The following is a 27,103-nucleotide window of genomic DNA, read 5'->3' on the forward strand; positions in this document are numbered from 1 at the left end:
AGGTGATTGCTTAGTTCTTTTGAAATTAAGATAGCTCAATCTAGTAAATCCATGCCATCATGACAGGGAGTCAGAATATGGAAATGTACTTCTACTCTGTCTTTAGTAACTATGAGGTCACCTAGGACAGTGCAGTCTTCAGAATAGGTGACCTAGAGCACCTTTGCTACCTAAACAACAGAATGCTGATGACTTTATGTTTCAGTGATAAAGCCATTGACTGTGTGAGTTATCCTTTGTATCATGTTTATGTTGGGTATAAAAGCTATAGAAAAATAAACACAGGGGAATTTCAGGATTTCAGTCATTGGAATGCCCTTCTGATACTTTCTATGTTTGCTATCTTGTTATTTTTAATTCATCTTTATTTTCTTTACTTATATTTCTTCAATTCCCACACTCCTACCCTGGGTGAGTCTGGTCCTCAACAGAAGGGGAAGGAGGGGAAGAAGAAGGGGGAAGAAGGAGGGAAAGAAGGAGAAGGAAAAGAAGAGGAGGGGAATGAAAAGGAAAAGGAGGAGAAGGGGAAGAAAAAGGGGGAAAGGAGGGGAAGGAGAAGTGGGGAAGAAGGGGAGGAGAAGAAGAGAGAGGAAGAGTCAGTTTTCTTTTAGGGTGTGGTCCCTCGTGGTTGCCCATGCTCCAGTGGAAATACACACATCCAAGGTTATACGGGTCACACAGTGAGTGTAATGGGCTTAAGGGAAATAAAGAGGACAACACAAAGTGGGAGAGGATCTGAGTGTAGTTTGGGGAGAGATGACTTAAGTTTTCAAAGAACTAATTAAAGAGAAAAAGATTTAAAACAACTCTAATTAAAAAAACTGGAATAAGCAATAACAAGATTGACTTACAAAGAAAAATATACTAAACAATAAATCAGGAATGACCAAATAGTGGGAGAGGGGGGTCTGAAACATGTTGAAATGAAAACAAAATAATAAGCATGAGTAACACTCTGAAATAAAACCAAAATAATATGCATAAACAACATTCTATCAATAAGATAAGAGACAAATAAATTAAAACAGATCTTTTCTATAATTTTTTGAGACAGGTTCTCACTATGTAGCCTTGGATAGTCTAGAACTCCCTATATAGAACAGGCTAGCTTTGAAACAAGAAGAGATCCACCTGCCTCTGCCTCCCAATTAGTAGCATTCAAGGTATGCACCACAACATAAAGCCAAACACGTTTATACTAGAGAGAAATGTAATAATAATGACTCAAAACATAGCAGGCAAAATTGACAAGTGAGAAAGGTCAATAGACAATGTAACAATAGTTGGAGACATCAATTTTCTTTTAATGATAGACTAGAAAACTATGAAGAAAATTTAAAATTGAACTGTACAAAGAAATTTCTGTTCTAATTGTTTACATACATGTGTAGTTATTTATGATGCAGTGAATTAAACCTAGGAATTTGGCCATGCTAGCTGACAACATTATATTCCCAATGCCTTGAAAAACAACGAGACCAAAAAAAAAAAAAAAAAAAAAAAAAAACAACAACAACAACAAAAAACTACCAAACCTTCAAAAATGATCTGCTCAAAAACAGAATACAAATTCTTTTCAATGCATATGGAACATTCTTCTGGACAAATCATATATTAGGCTATAAAACACAACTGAATAGAAAGGGGTCATATCTAAGTATGCTATTCTACAAGATCAGAATAAAAATAAACACTAAACATAGGCAAAAACTGGGGAATTTTAAAACATGTAAACAACACATTCAAAACTAGCCAATGGGTCAAAGAAAAAAATCTCAGAACAACACAGAGTACTTTGAAATATCAAAAACCTGAAGACAAAAGTATTTTGTGTACTGATTCTAGAGATTAACCTCACCCTAAACTAAGAATGAGGAGAGGAAAAAGAAGTCAGGCAGGCAGTTTTGGCACATGACTCTAAAACCCAGCAACTCTGCTTCTTGTTCTCAACAACCAGCTCATTCTTGGTTAGAAGCCAGAATGTCCCTACTTTTATCTGTAGTTCTGTCCTGGCCAGAGTACAGAAACACCAAAAATACTTAGAGGAACTAGTTTCTGATTGTTTTCTTGTTTATAATCTTTCCTTTTTCACTTAGGAACTTGAATGAGCAAATGTGGGGAGACGCTGTACATGATTAGATACACTAGTGTGTATGTCCAAATCAGACTCTGGGACGGAGACTCGCATAGACACATTGAGGGTAGGAAACTGACCAATCAGCTTAATGTCCAAGCTACACCACAGTATATACGACACTTGGTGGCAACCCTTTCCTTGGGACCTGCTTCTGATGTACAGGAACGTCCTGTGAAGAAATATTTGGCCAACACAAATTGTGTGCGTGTGCGCGTGTGCGTGCATATGCACATGAAAGAGAGAGAGAATTTTATATTGCATATGCACATGAAAGAGAGAGAGAATTTTATATTTTGTTACTTTTTGTCTTACTGAGTTTTGTTTGTTTAAATTCCGTTTTTTCTTATTTTTAGAAAGAAAGAGCATGAAGTTGGGTGTCCAGGAAGGTGAGAAAGGTCTGTGAGGAGTGGGGGGAGGAAACAAGTATGACCAAAATATACTGTAGAAAAACTTTAAAATAAAAATAATGGAGGAAAAGCAGGGTGGTGGTGGCGCACGCCTTTAATCCCAGCACTCGGGAGGCAGAGGCAGGCGGATCTCTGTGAGTTCGAGACCAGCCTGGTCTACAAGAGCTAGTTCCAGGACAGGCTCCAAAGCCACAGAGAAACCCTGTCTCGGAAAAAAAAAAATAATAATAATAATGGAGGAAAAAAGAGAAAGAAGCAAGAGTAAGATCTGGAGATAAACCCAAAGATGTCAGAGACATCAGTTCTGCTGCACACCAGGGAATGACTAAATGACCAGGTGGGAAGGTCTTAAAACAGACCCACTGTGGTGTCCTACAGAAAGCAAAGAATCCCTCAATAAAACATGTTTAAGCACAACACAAGTCCAGTGGTTCTCAACATTCCTAATGTTGTGACCCTTTAGCACTGCTCCTCATGTGGTGGTGACAACCAACCATAACATTATTTTCATTGCTACTTCACAACTATAATTTGTTACTGTTATGAATCATAATGAAAATAGTGGATACGCAGGATATCTGATATGTGACCCCCCCACACTCCTTCCTGTTGCTATGTCACACCCACCAGATACTTCAGCCAACCAAGAGGCCATGTGAGCACCGAGACAGGGAATCCAAATAAATCCTTCCTCCCTGAAGTTGTTACCTGGAGTCTGTCACAGCTACGAAGTGTAACTAACACAGAGGGTGAGGGGACCCCAAGTGACAACACTCACAACCAGAGAGAACAGTATATCCAAACTGAGGTGGCTATGGGTGTGAGCCGGAGTTCTCTAAGAAAATAGAAGGGATAAAAATCCCTACTATGTCTAAACATCTTTACAACAGAGACAAACAACAGTGACAAATTAATTATTAGCATTAAATGAGGTTAAGTTAAAAAATAATAGTATGTTCAAGGAAAACAAGCAAACAAACAAAAAACCCAGCTATTAAAGAAACAACTGCCATCAATATTATGGATTCACAACTGCGAAAATGTCAAATACTAGTCACAAACCTCAATGTATCTATCTGTACTGGGAGACTACAAGGGCAGCACAAAGAACAGAGAAACAGAGATGGATGATATGAGTTCCGTGCAGGAGAAAGAAGTCTGTCACTTTAGGGATGGGATGAGCGTGAAGGACAAAATACGCTAGCAAGAGTTAAAGTGACTGCCCCTGAAAAGGTGAGATTAAGATCGGATGAACAAAAAACTACAATCATAAATGTCACAAAAAGAATACAAGATTTTTACACAATTTATTCTTTTTTTCCATAGTCTTTGTTATTTAGTGAACTAATTTGTCAGTAGTCTTCATTAATTACTTTCTTGAGTAAATTTACTTTTGTACCAGGTATGCAACATACTGTATGGAATACCATAGCATGATGGTGCAGGCCTATAATCAATCCCAACATTTAAGAGGCTGAGGCTGGAGGAGTATGAGTTTGAGGTCAGTCTGGGTTATAGCAGAACCCTTCCTTAAGGGGAGGGGGACAGTACTGTAGGAAAGGCCATCTTACTGCAGGTTGACTTTCTGCATGAGGAAAAATAGTGCAGTAGCTCCCCTTATGGGGAGAGGGTGTGCTCTAAGAATTCCAGTGGATGTTACACACTGCATAGACCAAGCCCTGTATATACTGCTTTTTTCTCCTTTATGTACGTCTGCTATAAAGCTTAGTTTAGAAAGTTGCCACATTAAGGTTAATAGCAATAGTAAAAATAGGAAAGTTTTAAGAGTACACTAAAAAGCTGTTGAATTAGTGTCTCAAAGCATCCTTTTGGGCTGTATTTACCCTTACTGTGGTGTAGTAAGATGGCAGACACCTTGCCCTAATGGTGAAGTGAGTACCACTGGCCTAAGACTTGGCCTGTTATGCATAGGTTACTTGAACAAAAGTACTGCAATATTAAAGCAGTTTGGTAACTGAGATGGTGACTTTTCCTGTAGATCCACTGGACGAAGGGATGGTTCAGAACTTGAGCTCAGGGCTGTGTAAAATTTCATCACACTACTCAGAACATTACACAATTTATTCTCACCTCAGGGAGCTCACAGAGCCTGTCATCATCTGTCAAGGAACGACCACTTGCACAGGAAGCACAATCCGAGATGCCCACGGAGTCCTCACCATCTTCACACTCACTGGGCCCCCCAGGACCTTCCACGTCACTGTTAATCTCCCACTCAATCAGCTGCAATCCATCTAAATAAAAACATTTTAACTTTGTTAACTGTATATCCCCTTAGTACTTACTTTACAGAACTTACTCTCACTGGTTGATACACCTACAGCACTGGATGACTTTTACAAACACACCCAGTGAGCACTGAACTTCTGCTCTCATCTCTGGTCACTGTGCCTCCCAATTCTCACCCCCACATGAAATACAAGTGAATTACTTTTACTCATTTGTTTTTTGAATTCTCATATTTTCTCCAGGATGCTCAAGAAAATAAAATACATACTATTTCTTCTTTTTTACATATCTTGACTTGACTTTTTAAAATTAAGATAATGAAGAGATTCCTCACCAATAACAGAAAGCTGCTTTATTCTACATAATTCAGCAATTGTAAGAAAATGAAAATTTGCAAAGAGCTTGCAGTAATATTTTGGGAGGGATTAATAAGAGTTATCCCAAAAGTAAGAGACTTAAATTCATAAAAAGAACATTATATAGGGAATGCCAATCTTTGGAGCCCCTACATTCTATACTAATGCAAATAAACCAAGAAAGGCGGGTTACAAATTAGGAAACTTAAGCAAAGTGGTTCAAAGCCCTTATATTTCTGTGTAAAAGTCAGAACTGTATGCCATTTTCATGGTACTAATGGAGTTTACAGAACCTCTCAATCCAGTTACTGAGTCTTAATATGCAGAAAGAGTTGTTTTACATATTGAAACCACTGAATTTATTCCTGATGGTTCAAAATTAACTTTGTTATTTATACAATTACAAGCAATAGTCAGGAACAGGAATCATTCCATATATACAAATAACACATATCAGATCCCATACAGGTCTACCAGGTCCTCTATTGCAAGGTAATGAGGAAATCTATCAGTTACTAATAGGAAATTGTGGGAAGCCTCAGAATTTTATTTAAAAAAAAAACATATTAATAGCAAAGGTTTGAAAAAGGATTTTTCCATCACTAGACAACAAGCCAAGGAAACTGTATTTTAAAAAAAAAAAAAAAGCCTATTTGTTCCTTGTTTAATCAGACTCCATAACCTGCAGGAAGTAACCCAAAGGATATGCAAAGAAATGAAGTTTGCCAAATGGATATGTTTAATTTTGCAGAATTTGGAAAATTAAAATGTGTACACCATACAAATAGGAATGTCTTCAGGATTCCAATGGCCAACTGCTTTGAGTTCTGAACAGGCTGATTCTGTAATTACACACCTATCAGAAGTCATGACCATCATGGAAATACGTATACATATTAAGACCGACAAAGCACAGCATATGACTCTAGTAAAATGAAACAGTTTTTTTGCATATTATAATATAAAGCACATTACAGGTATACCACACAATCCTACAGGACAAGCGGTTGTAGAAAGACCTAATAATACTTTAAAAGAAATGCTTGATACATAAAAGAGGTAATAAAGACTCCCAGAGAGAGACTGCATAATGCCTTATTAACCTTAAATTTCCTAAACGCTATTCAGAGGGAACAATAGCTGTAGAGAGACTGCACAATAGAAAAGACTACTGAATTAAATCAGCCAGTGTACTTTAAAGATGTGTTGACCTCTGAACGGACACCAGGAAATGTGTTACGCTGGGGAAGGGGTTTCGATTTTGTTTCCACAGGAGAAGAAAATCTATGGATATCATCAAAATTAGCAAAGATTTGATTTAAACAGGAGAGACCTCTTATTAAGGAGAAGTGATAATTCATCAACTGATGTGGCAATTTAATATGTCGAAAAGAAAACTCACCCTCTAAGGGTCAGGGGCAGGGTTCTGGTTTGTTTTGTTTTTTGGGCTTTTGTTTTACTTTATCTTTACAGGAAAATAAAAATACCTATCTTCAAAAAGTCAAAAGATGTTGGACATCTAGGCATCTAAAGAAGAAAGGAGAACTATCTGGAAAAAATTACCAAGCAAACAGAAATCTGATCTGGTGGTACTAATATTCTCTACAGGGTAAAAACCTCACTACCTAAAAATTAATATCTCTTTATTTTTTCAAAAAGAATGAAGTCCTGACTCAATTAAAAAAAAGCTGGCTTTGCTGTTGGAGCACGGCTCTCTCCTTCTCTAAATCTAAGCACGTTGGTAAAAGAAAAATTCAGAGCCTTTGTCTCATATCAGAAGAGCCACCTAGTGTGGAACAGAAGAAAACCAAAATCTAGGGACTATTGTCACAAATCTCTTTCCTGTTATATTTATTTTTAACTCTTTAGAACCTTTCCTCGGATATATAGCTATCTTAAAATTTAAACTTTCTGTTTTGATATTAATAATGTTAAGTTTTGCATAGTGAACAATAAATTTTCCTAACAGTGATCTCTTAAGTCTCCAAAAAAGACTATGGAGCCCCACAGCTACAACTCTACCTGGTAAATTATAATGTGATTGAGTTTATAATCACCAAAGATCGTCTTTGGACTACACACTGCTCAGGACAACTCTAAGACGGTTAGCTGAGATGGTCCACCTTTTTAGATCACACTGGCCAGAACTTCAGATAAGCCTTAACCATTACTTGGAGACTGACTACAAATGTCACAGTTAGTCTGCATGAGACTTAACCATTGCTTTAGTTGTTTACAGGATCCCATAGAGATACCATCACCCCCCAGACAGCAGGAAGCAATTCTACAAACATGCCACTCCCTTTCTCGATAGGTGGGATGGATGGGTCTTTGGTTTTTCTCAGGGTATGAATAATTGTCATCTGTAAGGATTGGTTATAAGTTGTTATAGGGTTGGGGGTGGAGCAGTAAGGATTAGACTCAGTAATCATGTTTGGAATAGAGAAGGGAGATAGGATAGGACAATAAGGTATATTATTGTATCTACTTGTAAATTAAAATAACAACTATCAGTTTTAGATAATTTGCAATGGTATGGATTCTTATATATCAATACAAATGTAAAATTATTTTCCTATTACTTGTACAGTGTTACAAATTCAAATGATATTTGTCATATTGTATATGTTTTTACTTCTGTTTAAAGTATTTTGTAAGATTATTTTTGTCATATTGTATATATTTTTCTACTTCTATTTAGGATATTTTATATATTGATGCAAATAAGGATATTTTTGTTATATTGCACTACCTCCGATTAAAATATTTTTGTATATTGCCAGTTTCAAGGTCCTTGTCCTTATACTGTATATCTGTTTACAGATTTTTTTATTTTTATAATGTGAAGTCTTTAAATAGGTTATTAAGAATTATAGGTTAATAGTCACCCATATCTGTCATGCTTAAAGTTACATTAGTTAGATGTTCTAGATGCACAAAGATATATTCCATATAGAAGATAATCTTCAAACACTTCAAAGACCTTCAGAATATGACATTTAAATATTTTAATAACTTAGAATTCTGCTGACATAAGACATGACTACTCCTGGCAGCATTGATCTACTCCCAAGAGAATGATGGGCACCAAAGACACTCCATATGGAGCTTGTTTGCTTGTTTTCTTTTTTGATTCTTTTATTAAAGAAAAAAATAACAATAGTAAAGTTAAAATATAGGGGATGGGACTGGAGAGACGGCTCAGCAATTAAAAGCCTTGCTGTCCATACAGAGAAATTAGGTTGTTCCTAGCAGCCATGCAGTAGCTTACGACAACTCTGTAACTCAAGTTCCAGACACTGTCTTCTGTTCTTCATATACACCAGGCACTCATGTGGTGCATTACATACATGCAAGCACACATATAGAGACACAAAATAGAATAACAAAGAAGATATGGGACAAAAACTTAAATAACTCTTTTATAAAGCTAGACATAGTGGAACACGCCTTTAATCCCAGCACTGGTTGGGGGGGAGGGGGCAGAGGCAATCAGGTCTCCGTGAGTTCAAGTCCTATCTGGTCTACATAGTGAGTTCGAGGACAGCCAGGGCTATTACAGAGGAAAAAAGAGAGGGGGCAGGGGTAAAATAACTTTTTGAGTCTGGTAAGGTCTGAGAAGATAAGGTAAAAGTCCACTACACTAATTGCAAAACAACTTGAGGTTAAATCACTGAAAAAGTAGACCTTTACTCCTCGTGTCTCAGTTCATATTCAGACATGAAGCCAGGCAGGGTAGTGCACAACAAATTCTCTAGGCCACTGTGTCCTCACAGCAGGAAGCCGTAGCGAGCCAGAGAAGGAACACACAACACACACTTACAGAGCTGCCATCAGCACCACGCCCCTGGGAGCACCCAGTACAAACTCTCACTTTCACCCAACAGAATGACTGTCTTTGAAGGGGCTGTCCTAGCAACCCAGATGTCAACAGTCAAAAGAAAGAAATGCAAGAGAAACAACAATATCTACTTTGAGTAAACCACAGAAAATTAGCATATCGTAACGAGGTGAGTGAAATTAAGTGATAAACAAGAAACAAAATGGGGATTTTTATGCCTGAGCACAGTAATGCCATGTACTTTACAGATTAAGAGCTAAAGAACCTTGCAAAAGTTCTAAAAGACCGGTTATCTGGGTATATATCCATGTGGAGGGCGCGTGTGTACATGTGTGTATGTGCACGTGCAGACCAGAGTCATGCCTGGTTCCTCAGTCATTGCCCTACATGTTCTTTGAAATGGGGTCTCTCAGTGACCTGTAATTTACTAAGAAAGCAAGGCCCTCCCACTACTGAGTCCCTGAGCCCCTGAAATCTGTCTGGCTGCCTCCCTAATGTTGAGATTCAAGCACCACCAAGCTGTTTCTGTTTTATTTATAGGATTTCATAGTACAGCCCTGGCTGACCAGTAACCTACTGTGTAGACTAGGTGGCCTTGAACTCAGAGACTCTCAGAGGTGCTGGGATTAAAAGGGTGTCACCATATCAGGGCTTGTGACTTTAAAACCACAGGTTCTGGGTGTTGAACTCAAATCCTGTTTACCAACTGAACTACCTCCTCAAGTCCAAGAAGAGAAATTTTTAAGAAAGAAAAAAAATATTTTGACAAATTTAACTTAGAATTCTTCCTTCTTAAACCCAATTCTGGACCCTGTAATCAAGATACTCTCATCCTGGAGTCTGGGATATTATTTGTAAAGGAAATGAAGAAAGGCTTGGCAACCAGTATACAATTAAACAGAGGCATCCTGGGTCTGAATTATCAATTGAAGCACTTATAAATGTGCCTCTCTTCACATGACCTTTTACAGAGGCACATTTATAACTCCGAATCTTGTTCTAATAAAATGAGGATATTTCATAGCTCATAAAATAGAGTATGTATAAAAGGAAATAACATACTTAACCCCCAGATTCATGTCTTAAATAACTTAAACCTTGGTAGCTATAGTATTTGTCATCCATTAAAGCTCTTAAAACTATTAAAAGAATGGGGAGAAGGGAACACTGAAAGAGGAAGACAGTCCAGCAACCACGAGCATGGCTTCAAATACTCCAAAGGGGGCTGGAGAGATGGCTCAGAGGTTAAGAGCATTGCCTGCTCTTCCAAAGGTCCTGAGTTCAATTCCCAGCAACCACATGGTGGCTCACAACCATCTGTAATGGGGTCTTGGTGCACTCTTCTGGCGTGCAGGCATACACACAGACAGAATATTGTATACGTAATAAAATAAATAAATATTTAAAAAAAATACTCCAAAGGATCATTTACTCTTTACTACCTAAGGATCAACTTTATAAGAAAGGACAACAAGTTCAATAATCTCACTTCTTAAGTATTCTGGCTTTTAATTTATTTGCAGTGTGTAAGGATGCACATACACTGTGTACATGTGTATGTAGAGGCCAGAAGTCAGTGTCAGGGGTCTTCCTACATCACTGTCTCCCTTCTATGTTCAGACAGGGTCTCTTACGTGGATGATTTAACTGCCTGGCTGTTAGTACGCACTAGGAATCTTCCCTGTCTTCGGTTCCAGTGCTGGTGCACACTATACCTAGCTTTTCTCTTTTTACATGGCTGCTAGGGTTTGAGGTCAGGTTCTCACACCCATGTAACAACATTTTAGTGACACAGTCATTTCCCCAATCCCTAATTCTTTGTTTTCTGGAACAAGATCACAGTAAGGAACCAAGCATGGGCTGGAGCTCCAGACATAAGCCAAGCTAGCTTTGAACTCACAGCTATCTTACTTCTCAGTTCCTTAAGTGCAGGAAGGTTAATTCATCAGAGCATGCTTCCATTTACAAACTTTACAACGTTAGAACCTACCAAATACCACTTTCAGTAAAAGAGGGAAGCAGCCATGCTTTAAATAGCAGCTTTATTAAGATACTATTAATATAAAGCAGTTTTTAATATTGAAACCCTGTTCTAAATCATGTAAAAGATTAGGCAAGAGTCATCACAGTGAGTTTTAGTCAACAAAATGGAATAACTAACGTAAGAATTGTCAGCTAATATATAATATAAAATGCCATCTTATCAGATAACTACTAAAATGGCATTCAAAGAGGTCAATAGATTGTAAGCACTTTCTAGAGAAGATGTCTAAGCAAACCTAACTTTGGAGGAATAACTAAAGTGAACATCTGAGTTAAAAGCAGCAAGCTTATTTCGAAAACAATACTGCTAATTTTGAGAAGCCTCGTTTTAATATAAACACAATACACTACAAAATGTTATCTACCACATACTGATTCTTGTAATACTTATTCATTAATAACAAGTAAGACAGGAGGAAGCATGGGAGCAGCACTGCTGAGAAATTAGGAACACTGGTTTGACATTACAGAGTAAAAGTAAAATTCCAACTAAATCTGAGCAAAACAAACCTAACATATTAACTGCAATGAAACAGAACAAAACAGCAAACACAGTAAGGACAGGCCACATAGTGGTAGAGGTTTGTAGTAACAGCACTTGAGAGGCAAAGACAGAGGATTTCAGGTTCAAGGCAAGCCCAGGCTACACATACTTTATCTCAAAATATAAAAGGTAAAAACGAAATAAGAAGCCACTATAATATCTATTTCTTACAGTTGTTATGAGAAACATGTAAGAAAATGTACAGAGGATATAACTCAGAAGTCATAATTCATAATAAATGTATAATACGAGTTTAAGTTTCCACTACTGCTGACCCCAATATTTAACAGAAGCCAGGAACTTACCTTCAGCGGCTCCATCTTCTGGACATGAAGCAGTCCTGCTACAAAACCTGTCTGCTTCACAGCCGTGCCCACCGTCTCTCTGTAGTTGAGGGAGTGCCTTATCTTCATCTGAGAAGTCACTTCCACTCGAACTCCATGTTATATCTGCCAGCTCACCAGGACTCTCGCCTGCTGTTTCTGCAACAGAAGATGAGAAGACAAATGGCAGCTGACAATTGTCATTCATCAGAATGAGAGTTTATGCATATTATTTAGACAAAGACGCAAGCACAAAACTCTAAAGACAACGAAAACAATGTTGTGTTACATCTTCTTCACAGTGTTCTATGAGTAGTCCCGCACGGCAGCTCTGAATTAAAGCCCAGGACAAAAGCTGGGGTTCAAGTAAGTTTTAAGAGACAAATGAAAAAGAATGAGATAAAGAAATAGTCACGGACACGGGCCCCAGACCCTAGACATTGTTTATAAATTATGTTCCTTACTTATATTTTCCAGCTCTCATAAAAATATTTGCTCCTCAACCTACTAAATAAATGTGGTTGGTTTTCTTGTTCGTTTGTTTGCTTGCTTGATTTTTATTTTGGAGGGCTGTTGTTTTTGTTTGAAATGTTATCTTAAGATTCTTACTAATAGGCTACTTTAAACTAATTTTAGGAGCTGCTATTTTAAAAATGAACCGGTTCTAGGAAATGCTTTACATACCTTTCCCCTCCCCCCCGACCTCTTTCCTAAGCCTTTTATATCTCTATCTTGGCTTAGCTAAAGCCATGTTATAAATAGAGTACATCGGTACAAACTCTTTGAGCCTTTCAGAATATACTGCATATAATCAATATAATAAAAAACAATATTGTGAGTCAAATATGTTCTGGCCTGAGAAAATTATCTTAATAGAACTTCTGTAATTAAATACAAGTAGCAATTTATTTAATACTTAGTTTTCTTCCAAAACTGAATAAACAACACCAGAAAAATATATAAGCTATATTTATTTAAAGAAATATAACTTTTTCCATATATTATATCTTAAAAATTAAACATAAATGGATACAAATATAAGAACATTGGCACTAAAAGAAATACATAATTCTGTACCACTACCAGATATTTCAAAAAGATATCTGCCAGTGTTTTATAAATTTTAAAGGAACATTTTTGGATATTTTATTTTTCATTTGCATAGAAAAAGAACACAGGCTATGGAAGTAGCCCAGTTGTTAGAAGGTTTGCTAGAGTGCATGAAACCCTGAGTTCAAATCCTTGGCATTCTCTAATGGGGCACGGTGGTGCTTGCCTGCTTTGCTAGTACTTAAGCCTCAGCTACAATCAAGTTCAGCATCAGCCTGAATTACAAGAGACCCTGTAAAGACTGGGGAGAAGAAGCAATCTATGAAAAAAAATGAAATGATAATATGGCTTAAAATGGTTATCTCTAGATCACAGAAAGTTACTCCACTATACAGAATTTTGGGCAAGTCCACAGGCAGCTCTTTATGCCAGAAGACACAACAGCAACTGTTGGCATCAACTGAGTACCTTCAAAGGTACTCAGAAACTGGGAATTTTATCTATATTCCTAGCTCACCTAATACAATAACCAAGAAAACCCACAATCGCCCATTTCCAAGATGCGGAATCTGAGATTGGAGCATTTAGCTTGTTTTCCCAAGACAGGTGAAGACGGAGACCTCTGACGTCACTCTTCTAGTCCATCTACAGAGAGGGGATGGTGAGACCGCCAAAGTCCACTCCTCTCCACGGCAACCAACTCTAGCGCTCACCACACCATCTTTAGTGGAGATAACTGGTAATCTGTATGACAGGCTCTAGCCAAAGTGCTAAAAAAGATCTAGCTTTCCTAAAGAAAGCAAAGTTCACTGGATAAAAAAACAACAGTCTCCTCAAAAATTTGGCCTAAAATACCAACCTACCGTAAACTTTCACCCAGGAGAATCAATCCCATATTAACATTACAGAGCTCAAAATAGCTAGACTCTGAGGATGTCTTATTGCAGGAGATAACATGAGTCCCTAATTTTTGTGAACAGTTTCCTTGTATTTGAAATTACAAAGCAACCATAACTAATACACCAAGCAAAAATCGAGTTTGTAATAGTGGATCCTATAGTGTAAATCATATGTTTATTTTCCATATGAATATTTTCGTGGTACCAGAATTCAAAGCAGACCATTTGGTTATTCATTTATTCATTATTTCTCGGAAGTTCTAAACCTGAGCTTATCCTATTAGAGCAACATTGAATGGCTTCCAACCATTCTAATGCTATGACCCTTTAATACAGCTCTTCATGTTGGGGTGACTCCCAACCATAAAAGTATTTAATTTTGCTAGTTATGAATCATAATATAAATATCTGTTTTTCAATGCTCTTAGTGCCATGAAAGGCACTAGATTCTATGATTACAGTAAACCTAGTAAGAACACCAAAATGTTAGCAGTCACCAACAGGACCAGGAAGAACAGCGTAGATTACGACAGGGATGAAAGCCAAGTTCTCAGAAATACCTTTCCATCTCTAACCCTGAATATACGAACTATTCAACTGTGTGACATCTTAAAAGGATGGAAAAAAATCACAGAAAAAATCGCTTTAAGTCTCATCTATCAATAAATCAACATATTAGGGGTTGGGACTTTAGTTCAGTGGTAGAACGATTGCTTACAAATCTAAGGACTCCAAAGTTATGGTCTCCAAGATCAGGGGTAAAAAATTTTAAGAAACAAAAATAAACACAACATTGTTACCTTTCTTTGAGCTTGGAAATAATTCCAGGGGTTTTTCAGTAATAGTTGTCTTTTCACTTGCTAATGACTGCAGGGAAAATAATAATAAAAATAATTTAACATTTGACTCATGTGAAAAGGCTAACCTATACCATTTTATAAAATATTCAGTATTAAATTATACCGACCTTGACATATTCTTCTGCTTTTCTTAATATTCACCGAGATTTCCCAGAACATATAGTCCTTACAGACACACAAATTATTTTCCTATTTTTCTAAACTCTAAACTGAGCTTTGAAACATTTCACATAATAGTCAATGTTAATGACTTCTCATATATATGACTAACCATTCATTACTACCTATAACTATATTATCTTTAGTTTATTTCAGCATTCCTCTGTAATTTACAAGATATATAAAAATTAACTAAAATCAAACTGACACCCCATAAATATAATTCTTATAAATTTTTAGTATGCTCAGTAACTTCATGCCTGTCGGCATTCAGTGTGCACTCTTCATTTTCAAACAAGGAGAAAGATTCTACAGAGACTATGAAGAGAAATACTAACCTGACACAATTATTAAAAGAACTCAAGGCATGAAAAAGAAAAGTAGTGCTTTGAAAAATAAGAGAATTCCAAAGAAACTAGTTATAATAGCTAGATACCCGGGATCTTCTGCAATCATGAAAAACAGTTTCATAGCTCTCCTACCAGGGTCTCAGAAGTGTTCTGAAATCCTTCTCCACACCTGAGCCACGCTTTAGAAAGAGAGGCAGCTGCTTCCACTGTCTTCAAATTTGCTCTTCTCGACTGCTGTGGCCTTGCTTCTAGAAACGAAGGGTATTCTATACGCCAATTCCTTTTCCTCTGCAGAAGTCATTTTTAAAGAAAAAAAAAAACAGAGAAAAAAACCCTTTGTTATAATATAGTCAGTAATTTGGAACTCAGGAATGGTGGCGGTAAAAGCATAGCTTTTGAATGCCTCTGAATCGTCATCAGGATATACAGCTGGAGAGCAAAGCCAAAACCCACTGATAACTGACTAACAAACTACAAAGAAAGAGCGAGACCAAACCACCAACAATCCCATAATAGCTTAAAAAAAAAAAAAAGAACTACCGTTTAGACTTGTAAAAATAGTCACGATCCCTGCTACACGCAAGGCTATACCTGATGAGAACCTAGTGATGTCACTCACACAGGATAAACCAGACACGGTGCTAGAACCCATGATGTCCACTGGACAGTATACAGTATATAAGCAGAGATCAAGAGCAATGTTCTGCTCTGCACATCCGGAGAGATGCCACCTTAATCTGCCCTGCAGCCAGAGAGTCTCCCCCAGGAGACTCTCAAATCAGAGACCTCTGTTAGACACTGGACCCGACCTTTAGCTCAGATACATCCCACAGATGAGCAGCCTTAGAAAGATAGGCTTAGGACCAGAATTAGGAATTTAGAACATGGACCTAGAGTGATGACCCTCGGCATAATAAAATATAACTTTTGTTATGCTAACTACCTGACTGTGTCCATATCTGAGGGGAAGAAGCCAGGGAAGCTGGAGGCAATAACGCTTCACTTCTGGACATCCACTGGTCACTAGGAAGTGGTTCTGAAACTAAACCAGGCAAAGACCTTAGAAGATGAGAATGGCTAAGGGTAGCATGAGACAAACATCTATCACAGCTCCCTTCTGGACAAGCCCACAGACTGAGAACAAAATACCGGGAGTGGGATTACCTCAGCAACAGAGGGGTGACAGAGAGAAAGAAAATATCTAGTATAAAAAGGCAGAAAGCAGTACCAAGAAGCATCTACATAACAGGAACTATGTGGCCTTATTTTAATATCCATAAGAAAGTAACATAAGGTACAGAAATTATCCTGAATCCTGCCCCCTTCTAAAATTTAAGAAAAATTATTCTATAAAAATAAACAACAAAAAAATTATCAAAGTCAAATGCCATACAGGTATTATTGAGGGAAAAGAGTAAAGAATAGAATATGCGGGGGCTGGAGAGATGGCTCAGAGGTTAAGAGCACTGACTGCTCTTCCAGAGGTCCTGAGTTCAATTCCCAGCAACCACATGGTGGCTCACAGCCATCTCTGGTGAGATCTGGTGCCCTCTTCTGGCATGTAAACATACATGGAAGGAACGTTGTGTACATAATAAATAAATAAATAAATATTTTTTTTAAAAAAGGAAAGAATATGCCAACACACGGAAAACACACCGTGGACACACCACCCAGATGAAACAGTGAGGCATATTTGGAGGTTTTTATCATACAAATCTTTCACTTAGTTTCATTAGTTACAGCCAAGATACTTACATTACGTGAGGATATTGTGAAGTGTGTTGTTTCCGATTTCTTTCTCAGTCCATTTGTCATTTGATAAAGGAGAGCTACCGGTTTTGGTGGTGGTGGTGGTGGTGGTCGTGGTGGTTTGGGGGGTTTTGTTTTTTTGTTTGCTTGCTTGCTTTTAGTTAATCTTGTATCCAGCCACTTCAGTGATGGTGTTTATCAGCTGTAGGAGTTCCCCTATAGGACTTTTGGGGTTATTTATGTATATTATCATATCATCTACAAATACCGATATTTTGACTTCTTCCTTTCCAATTTGTATCCCCTCATCTCCTTCCATTGTCTTATTGCTCTAGCTAATATTTCAAGTACTATATTGAATAAATATGGAAAGAGTGGACAGCCTGGTCTTGTTCCTGATTTCAGTGAAATTGCTTTGAGTGTCTCTCCACTTAATTTGATGCTGACCATAGGCTTCCTATAATTGTCTTTATTATGTTTGGGTATATCTCTTGTATCCCTAATCTCTTAGGAATTGAAGATATTGAATATTTCAGAAGATGGAAAGATCTCCTATGCTCATGGATTGGTAGGAGTAGTAAAAATAGCCATTCTACCAAAAGCAATCTATAGACTCGATGTAATCCCCACCAAATTCTAACACAATTCTTTACAGATCTTGAAAAGACAACCCTCAGCTTAATATGGAAAAGCAAAAGCTAGGTGTAGTAACGTACACCTTTAATTCAGCACTAAGGAGACAGAGGCAAGCAGAGCTCTGTGAGTTCTGAATACAAATCCAGCCTGGTCCACACAGTGAGACACTGTCTTGAAAAAAAGAAAAGAAGAAAACAAAAAACCCAGGATAGCTAAAATAATAATGAATAATAAAAGAGCTGCTGGAGGTATTACCATCCCTGATTTCAAGTTGTACTACAGAGCTATGGTAGTAAAAAAAAAAATGCATGATATTGGCACGTTGATCAATGGAATTGAATTGAAGACCCAGACATAAACCCACACACCTACGGGCACCTGATTTTTAATAAAGCTGGAAAGACACAATGGAAAAGAGAAAGCATCTCGACAAATGGTGCTAGTCAAACTGGACATCTGAATATAAGAGAATGCAAATAGACCCATATTTATCACCCAGCACAAACTCGGGTTTGTGGATCAAAACCTCAGCAAAACCAGCCACGCTGAATCTGATTGAAGAAAAAGAGGAAGGTAGCCTTGAACGCATTGGCACAGGAGATGACTTTTTGTACAGAACACCAATAGTGCAGGCACTAAGATCAACAATTAATAAATCAGACCTCATGAAACTGAAAAGCTTCTCTAAGGCAAAGGACATCATCAATAGCACAAAATGGCAGCCTACAGAATGGGAAAAGGTTTTTACTAACTCCACATCTAATAGCAGGCTAATATCATATATATATATATATATATATATATATATATATATATATATATATTTGTATGTATGTATGTATGTGTATATATGTATACGTATATATAAAGAAATTAGATATCAAAAGGCAATCTAATTAAAAAGTGGAGTGCAGATCTAAATAGAGAATTCTCAACAGAGAATTTCAAATGGCTAAGAAATGTTCAGTATCCTTAGCCATCAGGGAAATGCAAATTAAAACTACCTTGAGACTGCATCTTACACCTACCTGTCAGAATGGCTAAGACCAAAAGTACAGCTGGGTGGTGGTGGCACACGCCTTTAATCCCAGCACTTGGGAGGCAGAGGCAGGCGGATCTCTGAGTTCGAGGCCAGCCTGGTCTACAAGAGCTAGATCCAGGACAGGCTCTAGAAACTACAGGGAAACCCTGTCTCGAAAAACCAAAACAAAAAAATACAAATGACAGCTTATGCTACAGAGGATATGGTGCTATGGGAACACTCCTCCATTGCTGGTGGGAGTGCAAATTTGTACCGCCACTTTGGAAAACAAGATGGAGATTCCTTAGAAAAATAGGAATCCATCTACCCAAGATCCAGTATACCAAAGTTGACCATATACCCAAAGGACACTCAATTCTATCACAAGGACACTTGCTCAACTATGTTCACAGCAGCTTTATTTGTAATAGCCAGAACCTGGAAACAACCTAGGTGTTCTTCAACCAAAAAATGGATAAAGAAAATGTGGTACATTTATACAATGGAGTATTACTCAGCTATGTAAATAAAATAATGACATCATGAAATTTGTGGACAAATGAATGGAACTATAAAAACTATAAAAGCATCCTGAGTGAGGTAACCCAGACCCAGAAAGACAAATACAGTATTTAAATCAAGAAAATCAAGCTACAATATACTGACCCAGAGAGATTCAGTGAAGAAGAGGGACACATGGACCTCTCTGGGAAGGGAAGAGAGAACAAATTTTACAAGTGAACTGGGGTGAGAGGAAGCAGGTGAGGGCTGGGGGAGAGAGTGCTAGGAGAGACAGCTGGAACTGGGGCGCACCAGGGGACTGATGTGGAAACCCTGTGCAGTGGAATCTTCCTGGCACCTATGTGTGACCCTAGTGAGAACTGCTAGCGATGGAGGATATGGAGTCTGAAGTAGCCATCTCTTCTACCCAGGCTTTCAGTGGTGGGATTGGATTTCATTCAGTTGAGTTTTTGGCCATGGAGATTCCTAAACAACCCAGGCTGAAGCTAGGACAGCTCTCTGAAAACTGACAGCAGGGCCCCACTGCCGAGGACAACACCCATACAGTACACTGAACACAGAGAGGTCAAGTTGGTGACTGCATGGAGCCTTCACCCCTATGTTCTAGTCTCTCTGGCAAGAGAAGATAGATACTCGGTAAGTTATGAAAAGAGAAACCTAGACACAAACCCACTCACAAAACCTTCAAAGTACAATCTGTGCTTTGTGGTAGGGCAATGGTGGAGCAGATTGTAGAAGTGGCCAAAAAATGCTTGGTTTAACTTGAGGCCATCGTCATAACAAGGAGCCCATGCCCAGCTGCCTGGATGGCCAGGAAACAGACTGGATAGACCCGAGACCTAGGGTAAAACCAAATACAACTGGCAAAAAAAGAAAAGGAGGAAGGAAGGAAGGAAGGAAGGAAGGAAGGAAGGAAGGAAGGAAGGAAGGAAGGAAGGAAGATTAATGAAATGACTCCTAATGATATTCTACTATATTCATAGATCAGTGCCTTGTCCAGTCATCATCAGAGAGGCTTCCTCTGGCAGCAGACGGAAGCAGGTGCAGGGACCCACAGCCAGACATAATACGGAGAGTCTAAATTGGAGGTCTCTATTGGGCCCCTCCCCTAGAAAATCAGTGACCCCTATGGACGAGAGGGCAGAAAGACTGTAGAAGGGTGAAGCAGAAAAACAAGGCCCACCGCCAAATCAACTGTGAGCTCACACAAGCTCGCAGAGACTGAACAGCAAGCACAGGGCCTGCACGGGTCTGTATCAGGTCCTGTCCATATGTTATGGCTCTTAGCTTGGAGCTTTTGTGACAAACAGTGGGTGTGGCTGTGTCTCTTTGTTCTTTCACCTGCTCTTTTAACTCTTCCTCCTACTGGGTTACCTTGTCCAGCTTTTTTTTTTTAGGGCTTTTGCCTTGTCTTAGTGTATCTTATTTTGTCCTGTTTGGCTGTCATCTCTTGAAGGCCTGATCTTCTGTGAAGAGGAAACAGAGGGGAGTAAATCTGGGAGAGAGGGAAAATGATGGAGCAGGAAGGAGTGGAGGGAAGAGAAACTGTGATCAGGATGTATTATCTATTTAAGTGAAGAATCTATTTTCATTTAAAAAAATGTAAACCAGTAGCTGACATTTCAATGCAAAACAAAACACAGTTATACTACTCAGTAATGAAATGATAAACTTTAGAAAGAAGCAGGATAAAATTTTTTTTATCCTCTTTACATGAAAAAGGATTAATGCAAAATGAATTTAAGTACAAATGCATACTACTAATAATATCTTATGAAAAACAGAAGGAGAAAAAGCAATTTGAATAGTCTGCCCACACATCTTACCATGGTTTACAGGTAGGCTGTCCCTGACTTTGTACGTTTTCTATAAAAAGCGTCATGAAATTGTTATTTTTCTGAAACACAGCATTCTAGGAAACCTGAATCGATCCTCCTGGACATGCATGATCACTCAATTTTAGGTCCAGGAAACAAAGCAAAACTATCTCTCTTGAAGTGAAAGCTGTTTCTACACTGATATCCACCAAGAAAACAAGACATTTTTCACTAGAACAATCAAGCAGACTGGCACAAGGTGCCACCACTGGGCCTTCTGTGCTCAACTGTCGGGCACTGACTTAGCTGGTAGATGAGTTCTTTCTGTGGCTTGGATCATACTTGATATGATAGATGTTTTGTTGGTTTATTCTAAGATGTGCTTGGGGGTTGGACATTTTTATTTGTTTGCTTTTTGCTTTGAAATATCTGGTTAAAGATATCAATTTTTTGTTTGCTTTAGAAGCATTTTTGATTCCTAACCTTTCCAATGTTTTCAGATTTGTTCACTTTCAGACCTTTAATTGGTTTCAGACCTGTTAGTTTTCGGTTTGTATGCTTTCAGAACATTTGATTTGTTAACTGGCTAGCGTCTGACTTTTGTCTTTGACAGGATTCCAATATCTCCTTTTGTATTCTGTAGCTTCTCCTGCTTACTGCAACCTTGCTGTCTTTGGTTCAAGACTTTCAAGACTGTCTGGATGTGAAGTCAAAGGTAAGAGGCTGGCCGAGTTGCGTGAGGGACGGAATGGGAGAGTAATGAAAGAGAGATCTTAAGAGAGAGCCGTTATGGGGTTAGGGAGAATCCTGGTGCCAGAGAAACTCCCAGAAATCCACAAGGATGACCACAGCTAAGACTCCTAGCAATAGTGGAGAGGGCGCCTGAACTGGTCTTCTCCTGTAATCAGATTGATGAACACCCCAACTATCATCATAGAGCCTTCATCCAGTAACTGACAGAAGCAGATGCAGAGCTCCACAGCCAAGTACCAGGCTGAGCTCCAGTAGTCCAATCGAAGAGAGGGAGGAGGGATAATAAGAGCAAAGTGGGGGTGGAAGGGATCAAGATCATGACAGGGAAACGCACAGAGACAGATGACCCGAGCTCGTAGGAGCTCATGGTTTCTAGACCAACAGCTGGGGAACCTGAATAGGACCGATCTAGGCCCTCTGCATATGGGCAACAGTTGTGTGGCTTGGCCTATTTGAAGGGCCCCTGGCAATGGTACCAGAATCTATCCCTGGTGCATGAGCTAGTTTTTTGGAGCCCATTCCCTATGGTGGAATGTCTTGCTCAGCTTGATGGGGGCGGGGAGGAGGGGGGTGTTGGTCCTGTCTCAACTTAATGTGCCAGGCTTTGTTGACTCCACATGGGAGGCCTTACCCTTTCTGAGGAGTGGATATGGGTGGGTTGGGAGGATGGGGAAGGCAGAAGGTGGTGAGGGAGGGGGAACTGTGGTTGATATGGAAAATAAAAAAAACACCAAAGGTAAGAAGTACTTACTTGCTCCCTTCAGCCCAAGAAAACTTACTGGCTAGCTGCCAGAGGCTCCTATGTTTGAATGCTTGGTCATCAAAGTAGCACTACTTGAGGGATTAGGAGGTGTGGCCTTGTTGGAGAAAGTGTGTCACTGGGGGTTGCTTTGAGGTTTCAAAGGCCTAAGCCTCAATGTCACTCTCTGCCTGCTGCCTATTTCTCAGCTACTCTCTGGCACCAAGCCTGCCTTCTTGTCACCACACTCCACGCCATGAAGACAATGGACTAAACCTCTGAAAGGTAAGCAAGCCCCAACTAAATGTTTTCTTTTACAAGAGTTGTGGTCAGGGTGTTTCTTCATAGCAACGGAACACTGACTAAGACAAAACAACTTCTGGAACTTCTGGGTACTGCTGTGGCAAACCTGCCCATGCTGCTTGCTGGCGGAATGTGGATTCTGGGACTCTGGATTAAGAAAGCAGTTGAACAACTCAAGTGGGGCTTCTTGGCCATACTAGTAGGAACGTGGAAGACAGAGCTGAGAGCAATGTAGATTATGATGGCTCATCTCAAGAAAAGAATATTAGTAAGTGGCCTAGAGACTGTGCTTGTGATATTTTGGCAAAGGACGTGGCTGTGTTTTGCCCTTGCCCAAATAGTATGCCCAAAGCTAAATTGAACAGTTTTGGATTAATGGCATTGGCAGAAGAGATTTCAAAACAGCCTAGTATTGGCTGTTCCCGTGGTTGTTAGTGGCCAATCTTACACAGATCTATAATAAAAAGGAGCAAGCTGAGCAAGAAAAAATACAAAAAAAGTATAGTTTGAGGAGAAAAGGAGCACCAGATTGTGTAATGGATCTAAAATCTATGCTCAAGGAGATAAACAGATTAAGAAATGGAATAGAGCCGGGCGGTGGTGGCGCACGCCTTTAATCCCAGCACTCGGGAGGCAGAGGCAGGCGGATCTCTGTGAGTTCGAGGCCAGCCTGGTCTACAAGAGCTAGTTCCAGGACAGGCTCTAAAAAAGCTGCAGAGAAACCCTGTCTCAAAAAACCAAAAAAAAAAAAAAAAAAAAAAAAAAGAAATGGAATAGAGGGAGTGATGACCTCAAGGCAAGATCCCATCCAACCTGTGGAAAGGAATTGGAGAGAAGCTTAAGCAGGGAAGGAAACAATCAACAACAGAAAGCTGCTGCAGATGTAATTGAACAAGGGGGCCAAGTTCCAGGCCCAGCAAGCAGAACTTGGCAGCTTCAGCCATGTAAAGTTCAGGCTTTAGAGTCAAGGATACAAGAAAGGGGTTACAGAATCTCCCTCCATGGCAAAAGAAAGCTGATGAGACCAGGCATATGTCAGGGGTGTCCCTGCATGGAGGCCTAGAGAGGCCATTATATGAAGCCGTGAAGGTGAAGCCTGGATTTCAATGGAGACCCCAAGATGCTGGGAGATGCCAGAACCATGAGAAACCTGCCAAGAAAAACTGCAAACCAGGGGTGGAACCAGCCCAAGAGAGAGAAGTGTAATGTAGTCAACAAAGCTGAAATGAGTTGGAAGTCTGAAAAGCCCTTTGACATCAGGCATGGGATGCAGAGGCTGGAGTTTGCTCTGCTGGTTTTAGGTCTCGCTTTGGTCCAGTATTTCCTCACTATGCTCCCTTTCCACCCTTTCAGAATAGTGACGTATATTTTGGGCCGCTTTAAACTGGAAGTATGTGAGCTGTCTTTTGATTTTGATTTTACAGGGGTCAGAAGACTTTGGACTTTTAAACAGTGGGAACTTTTAAGGTAGTGAAAGCATTTTTTTTCTTTTTTCTTTTTCTTTCTTTTTTTTTCTTCATTATGATGTGGCTACAAACCTACGTGCAAACCAGGGAACGGAATGTAGTGAACTGAATAGGAATGGCTCCCAGAGGCTCATACATTTGAATGTTTGGTGATCAGGGAATGGCACTACTTGGGGGGAATTAGGAAATGTGGCCTTGTGGGAGTAGGTGTGGTTTTGTTGGAGGAAGTAGGTCAGTAGGGGTGGGCTTTGGGATTTCAAAAGTTCAAGCAAGTCCTAGTGTCTTTCTCTGACTGCTGTCTGCGGGTCTGGATGTGGAACTCTCAGTTACTCTCTAGCACCACGTCTGCCTGCATGCCACCTTGCTTCCAGCCATGAAGAAAATGGACTAAGTCTCTGAAACTAAAAGCAAGCCCTAATTAAATGTTTTCTTTTATAGAGTTGCCATGGTCATGGCATCTCTTCAATGCAGCAGAATACTAAGGCAAGCTAGGAAGACACACAGGACAGTCTGACTGCCTCATGTTTTGACACCCTCAAGTTCCCTTAAATATGCCACAGGACCCCCAAGACACTGTAGTAGAAAATAATCTCAAGTTGAGAGTCAAGAGAATCAATCCCAAAGCATTCATATACCTGAACCAGTACATATCCCCGAGAAAAGTCTGAAAAACAAAAAAGGAACCAAGAGTACAAAGAAAGAACTGTTCGGGGATAAGCCACCTTCTGGTATTCCCAACTGCTCCACATATGTTAATTATGTACTTTAGGTTACAAATATTTTGAAAACTGGGAAACCTAAACCAAAAGTAATTTAATTTTATAGTTCCCTCAACGGAAAATTTCTGATATTCTAAAATCAGTATTTCTATTTGTGAAACTATAAACATAGGCAATAAATCAAAACATAACGAATGGGAAACCTACTTTAAGCCGAATTTGAAGAGGCTAAGAGAAGAAATGATAAGCATGTTAACCTAGACGAAGTTTAGAGCACTGGGAAAACAGCTCAGAACTGAAGAAACATATGTAGGACAGGAGATTAAAAACATCCTTAAAAGACTCCATCAGAACAAAATATAAATTCTGAGCAACAACATAACTGTTTTAGCCCTCTGCTCCCATCTCTCCTGCTCTATCTATCCCCATCTCCTCTACCAGAAGAGCTTCAACTTCCCTCTCCTTCATTCACTTCAAATTTACTCTGCAACAATTCCAAACCAAATAAAATTTTTAAAAATTTTAAAGGTTGTTATGGCTCCTTTTAAGATAAAGGCCTAACATAAGCACAAAACTGTCAAAGAAAATTTTAATTAACAGATTCCTCAGGAAATGGCACTAACCCAGAGAGAAGTGACCCATCCAGTGTTTCCGTTCCTTAGACAAAAACTTAGCTGAAACACCCTTCTCCAGTCTAGCACCCTCCCCTCCACACACTCTTCACAACCTACCCAATCTAGTACATCTAATAGTGACACCTAGTCTAACTAACCTTGCCTGAGCCTCAGCTAACCCCTAGGCTTCCACCAGAATCACCCCTGCCTAGTCCCAACCCACAGCCCACTCCCATAATACATTCACCCTCTCCAGCCAGTGGTGCGGGAGAATTGTCTGTAATCTGTCGATCATGTTTTAAATAAACACTGATTGGCCAGGCAGGAAGTATAGGCGGGAAAACCAGACAGGAAGTAGAAATGATGCAATGAGAACAGGAGAATTCTGGGAAGGAGGAAGTTGATTCCTCCCACTCCTGCCCAGACTCAGAAGAAGCAAGATGTGAGCTGCCCTGCTGAGAAAAGGTACCAAACCATGTGGCTAGCATAGATAAGAACAATGGGTTAATATAAGTTACAAGAGCTAATATGTAGCCTGACCTAATGGACCAATCACCTTTATAACTTATAGAGATCTCTGTGTGATTTTCTTTGGGGCTAAACAGCTGGGGATACTGGGCAGGACAGAAACACCCAACAAGCAGGCCCCCTTCATGTTACAAGCCAGCAAGATATAGCTCCACATTCTAGGCTATATGTGGACCAGAACCCACAGCATCTGCACCAGCACAGTCTGCTCCATGCATCTAACTTCATATCACCCAATCCATTTCAAAAATCTAGGCCAAGACCACTCCCATATGTTCTCCTCTGCCCCAGCCTGCTGTTCCTATCAGACTTTGAACCAATCAAAGAAATCCACATGCCTATATCTCATCTGAAAATTACAAGCAGTATGGAAGATCAAACCAACATCTTCTCTACAATAAACAAACAAACAAACAAACAAACCTGTCTTACAGAATTTTTGCCAATGAGAATTGACTAAACCCCAGGACAGGGAATTTAAAAGATTAATCAAAACTTCAAAAAATTCAAAGAGTTTTAAAAAGATACATAGAAAAATATCAATTAAATTAAGGAGAAAGAACTTAGAATAAGCTCCTGAGTGATGCCCAAGAAAACAAAAACAAAGGGATGATAAAAATGAAGACAACAATCCAAAATGTGAACATCTGAAACACTGAATGGGACTCAAACCAAAATGAAGATGGAATTAAAAAACCCAATAACCCACTAAAAAAAAAAAAAATCAAAGGAGAGCCTTACAAATAGAAATAACTCAAACAGAAGATAGAATATTGGGACTGGAAGACAAAGTAAAGAATCTAGGCCAAAAAAAGCAAGGAATATGAAAATTTCTAAAAAAAAAAATCACAGGAAAGAAATAGACTAGAAATTTCAGACACCATGAAAAGATCAAGTTTTTAAGTAATTCTAAAAGATGAAGAAGAGGAATCCCAGGTCAATGCCACAGAACTGATCTTCAGCGAGATCTCCAAACTAAGGAAAACACACTCACATGGACAAAAGAAGCACACA

General features: G+C 39.1%; 1 protein-coding gene across 6 annotated transcripts in view; it reads right to left on the reverse strand.

Moving 5' to 3' along the window:
• The window catches only part of Spidr (scaffold protein involved in DNA repair), a 209,266-nt gene that overhangs the window by 176,765 nt on the left and 5,398 nt on the right, over window positions 1-27,103 (reverse strand). For 4 of the 6 annotated variants that reach the window (XR_005287227.1, XM_038346408.1, XM_038346407.1 and 1 more), the window contains exons 2-5: window positions 15,352-15,507; window positions 14,651-14,717; window positions 11,884-12,060; window positions 4,636-4,799 (exon numbers count right to left, since the gene is read on the reverse strand). Coding sequence is in view for 4 of the 6 variants with exons in the window: in XM_038346408.1 (XP_038202336.1) it covers window positions 4,636-4,799; window positions 11,884-12,060; window positions 14,651-14,717; window positions 15,352-15,507 (564 nt within the window). In the remaining 2 variants the exon portion in view is untranslated. Of the gene's footprint in view, window positions 1-4,635; window positions 4,800-11,883; window positions 12,061-14,650; window positions 14,718-15,351; window positions 15,508-27,103 lie in introns of those variants that run through there. The other 2 variants (XM_038346410.1, XM_038346411.1) reach the window with 2 other exon arrangements.

The sequence above is a fragment of the Arvicola amphibius genome, chromosome 10 (assembly GCF_903992535.2).
Source record: "Arvicola amphibius chromosome 10, mArvAmp1.2, whole genome shotgun sequence".
Taxonomy (NCBI): domain Eukaryota; kingdom Metazoa; phylum Chordata; class Mammalia; order Rodentia; family Cricetidae; genus Arvicola; species Arvicola amphibius.